The 3,555-nt window shown below is 37.9% G+C and overlaps 1 protein-coding gene across 1 annotated transcript; it reads right to left on the minus strand.

Annotated features, from left to right (window-relative positions):
• Positions 1–2,277: 2,277 nt before the first annotated feature.
• Positions 2,278–3,555, minus strand: LOC107606883 (uncharacterized). The gene is made up of 2 exons (XM_088503345.1): positions 2,730–3,555; positions 2,278–2,647 (listed from the first exon to the last, which is right to left on the minus strand). The coding sequence occupies exons 1-2, from the start codon at positions 3,439–3,441 to the stop codon at positions 2,532–2,534; spliced, it is 828 nt and encodes a 275-aa protein (XP_088359471.1). The 5' UTR covers positions 3,442–3,555; the 3' UTR covers positions 2,278–2,531.

Consider the following 3,555-nt stretch of genomic DNA (forward strand, 5'->3'; position numbering starts at 1 on the left):
GCTAAGCAAACCAACTCCAAACACAATATCTGGTCTAGTCGCAGTTAAGTACCTCAGACTTCCAATCAAGCTTTTGTAATATGTAGGATTCACTGTTCTTCCTTTATCTTCTCTCAACAATTTGAACTTCTCTTCGACTGGAGTAGAAACTGGTTTTGAGTGCTCCATCTGAAATTTCTTCAAAATATCATTTGCATATTTCTTCTGAGAAATGAAAATACCATCATCTCTTTGAACCACTTCAATGCCAAGAAAATAAGACATAAAGCCCATATCCGTCATTTCAAAGTGCTTTATCATAGCCTCCCTGAATTCTGTAATTATCTTTAAATTGTTCCCAGTGAAAATCAAATCATCAACATAAAGACACACGATCAAGATATCTCCAGGTTCAACAAACTTGATATAAAGAGTATGCTCAAACGGACATCTTCTAAAACCATTCTCAATGAAATAAGAATCAATCTTCTTGTACCATGCTCTTGGTGCTTGCTTTAACCCGTACAAAGCTTTCTTCAATTTATAAACTTTATCTTCTTTTCCAAGAACTTCATATCCTGCAGGTTGCTCAACATACACTTCTTCTTCTAAAGTGCCATTTAGAAATGCAGACTTAACATCTATTTGATGTATCTTCCACTTATTTTGAGCCGAGAGTGAAATAATCATACGAATAGTGTCTAATCTAGCAACAGGAGCAAATACTTCAAAGTAGTCGATACCTGGTTTTTGTTTGTATCCCTTTGCAACTAATCTTGCTTTGAAACGATCAACTTCACCATTAGGTTTGTACTTAGTCTTGTAAACCCACTTTACTCCAATCGGCTTCTTATTTGTTGGTAAATCTGTCAGCTCCCATGTGTCATTTTTCTCAATGGCATGAATCTCCTCATCCATTGCTTTCTTCCAATTATTGTCTTTAAAGGCTTCTTCAAAGTTCAATGGCTCACAATCTGAAAATAGGGCAAAATTTATGATTTCTTCGTCGGATGGATCGTTGTCATTACCAACTTCATAATCTGCTAATCTAGCAGGTAGTCTCCGTTCTCTTTGCGATCTTCTAGATGATTCTGGTTGTTCAGTTGTGTCAGGTTGTCTTTCTTCTACTTCGTCACATGTATTTGGAATTATAGTCAGCTGCTTTTCTGTCTTTGTGTTCCAGTTCCACATGTCTTTTTCGTCGAACGTCACGTCTCTGCTGATGATTACTTTCTTTGTTTCTGGATTGTACAACTTGTATGCTTTTGAGTCTGTGCTATAGCCAATAAAGATACACTTCTCGCCTTTGTCATCTAACTTCTTCCTTAATTGATCTGGTACATGGGCATAAGCGATACACCTAAAGACTCTGAAATGATGGATGGAAGGCCGCTTTCCACTCCAAGCTTCCTCTGGAGTTTTATCACGAACACTCTTTGTTGGACACCTGTTTAAAATATGAACTGCTGTTGCGACTGCTTCTGCCCAAAACTCTTTAGGCATTTGTTTTGACTTGAGCATGCATCTGACCATATCCATGATGGTTCTGTTCTTTCTTTCAGCAACTCCATTTTGTTGAGGAGTGTATCTAGTTGTTAGTTGATGTTGAATCCCGTGTTGCTTAAAGTATTATGAACATGTAAGATATTCTGTTCCTCTGTCTGTTCTGAGAATTTTGATTTTATAGCCACTTTGTTTTTCAACAAATGCTTTGAATGTCTTAAAGACATCACATGCTTCTGATTTCTGCTTCAGAAAATATACCCATGTATATCTACTAAAATCATCAATAAAAGTGATAAAGTACCTGCTACCACCATTACTTGGAACTTCTACAGAACAGAGATCTGAATGCACAATTTCAAGTAATCTTCTAGCTCTCCAAGACTTTCCTGTAGGGAATGGATCTCTGTGCTTCTTTCCCAGTTGACAAATCTCACAAACACAATTGGGAATATGAATCCGTGGTAGACCAGAAACAAGTCCTTTTCTTGACAGGTAATTTAGGCCAGAAAAATGAAAGTGCCCAAACCGCATATGCCACAGCCAGTTATCATCAAGTATCACAGAACTCATGCAAGAGGGATTAACATGTTGAATTTTTAATGGAAACATTCTGTTTGAAGTCATCTTTGCTTTATCAATGAACCTTCCATTGTTGTCAAATACAGTGCAATATCCACGATAAGTTATCATCTTATATCCCTTCTCAGATAATTGCCCCATACTCAGTAAATTGTAATCAAGTTCAGGAGCATAGAAAACATCAGAAATATAACTCAGAGAACCATCCTTCAATCTAATTGGTATGTGCCCTTTTCCTTCAATAGGGATCTTCGTACTATTACCAAACTTCAATAATAATTTAACGGAATCATCTAATGAAGAAAATAACTCCTTTCTACCAGACATATGGTTACTGCAAGCATTATCCAAGTACCATATATTTTCATCTTCAGCACATGAATTACTTGTAAAAAATAAAGTTTGAGTACTCGGATTATCATCAGTATTTTGATGCTGATTTTCTGCAACGTGTGCTTGATTGTTATTCACCACTTTGAATCTGCAATCTGCTGCTTTGTGTCCATACTTTCCACAATGAAAGCAGTTGAAATTGGTTCTTTCTTGATAAAAATTGCCTCGACCTCTTCCTCAGTTGACAGGCCTAAAATTCGTTCCACCTCTTCCTTGATTAGGTGGTGTAAAGTTATTGTAACTTCCTTGGTTGTAATTGCCACGACCTCTACCTCTGAAACTTCCTCTGCCTCTACTTTGAAAATTAAAACCACGACCTCGTCCTTCTTGTGTACGGCTTGATTCTGCAACGTTGTTGAAATTCACTCGGCTTTTCAGGGCTTCCTCGGTTGATTTTTCTGACTTCTCCAGTATTCTACTGATGTGGCTTTCCATGGTTCCTTGCAATTCTGCAATCGTCATAGTATCCATATCGTGGGACTCTAGTATCGTAGTCACCACATGGTCATACTTCATTGGCATGGTGCGAAGAATTTTCTCCACCACTTTGCTATCGGGCATATCTTCTCCATAGACTCTCATCTTATTGACAAGATCTGTAACACGAGTAAAATATTGCTCAACGGTTTCTGAGCTAGACATCTCGTACCTTTCATATTCTCTTCTTAAAGACTGTAGCTTTGCTTTCTGAGCTTTATCTACGCCTTTGTATGACAGCTTCAACGTGTTCCATGCTTCTTTTGCATTTTTTTCATTTGCTATTTTGCCAAACACCGTATAATCTACTCCTTGATGAATTTGAGATAGTGCCAATTGGTCTCTCCTCTGTTGGGCAGCATCTGCTCCTTCTTGCAAACCCGGTTCAATGAAATTCCACAGGTTCTGGGCCTTCAAATGGGTAGACATCAAAGTCTCCCAATAACTATAATCAAGTTTTCCATCTAACTTGGGACCGGACCACACAATATTGAAGGTGTTTGCCATACCGACTCTATGAACAAACAACTATGTGAGAACTCTATCACACCTCACAAACTCTCAAACACCAGGCGCTGGATTAACCAGCTCTGATACCAATTGAAAGTATAATACCCACAA

The sequence above is a fragment of the Arachis ipaensis genome, chromosome B1, assembly GCF_059453495.1.
Source record: "Arachis ipaensis isolate K30076 ecotype BB chromosome B1, ASM5945349v1, whole genome shotgun sequence".
Classification (NCBI taxonomy): Eukaryota; Viridiplantae; Streptophyta; class Magnoliopsida; order Fabales; family Fabaceae; genus Arachis; species Arachis ipaensis.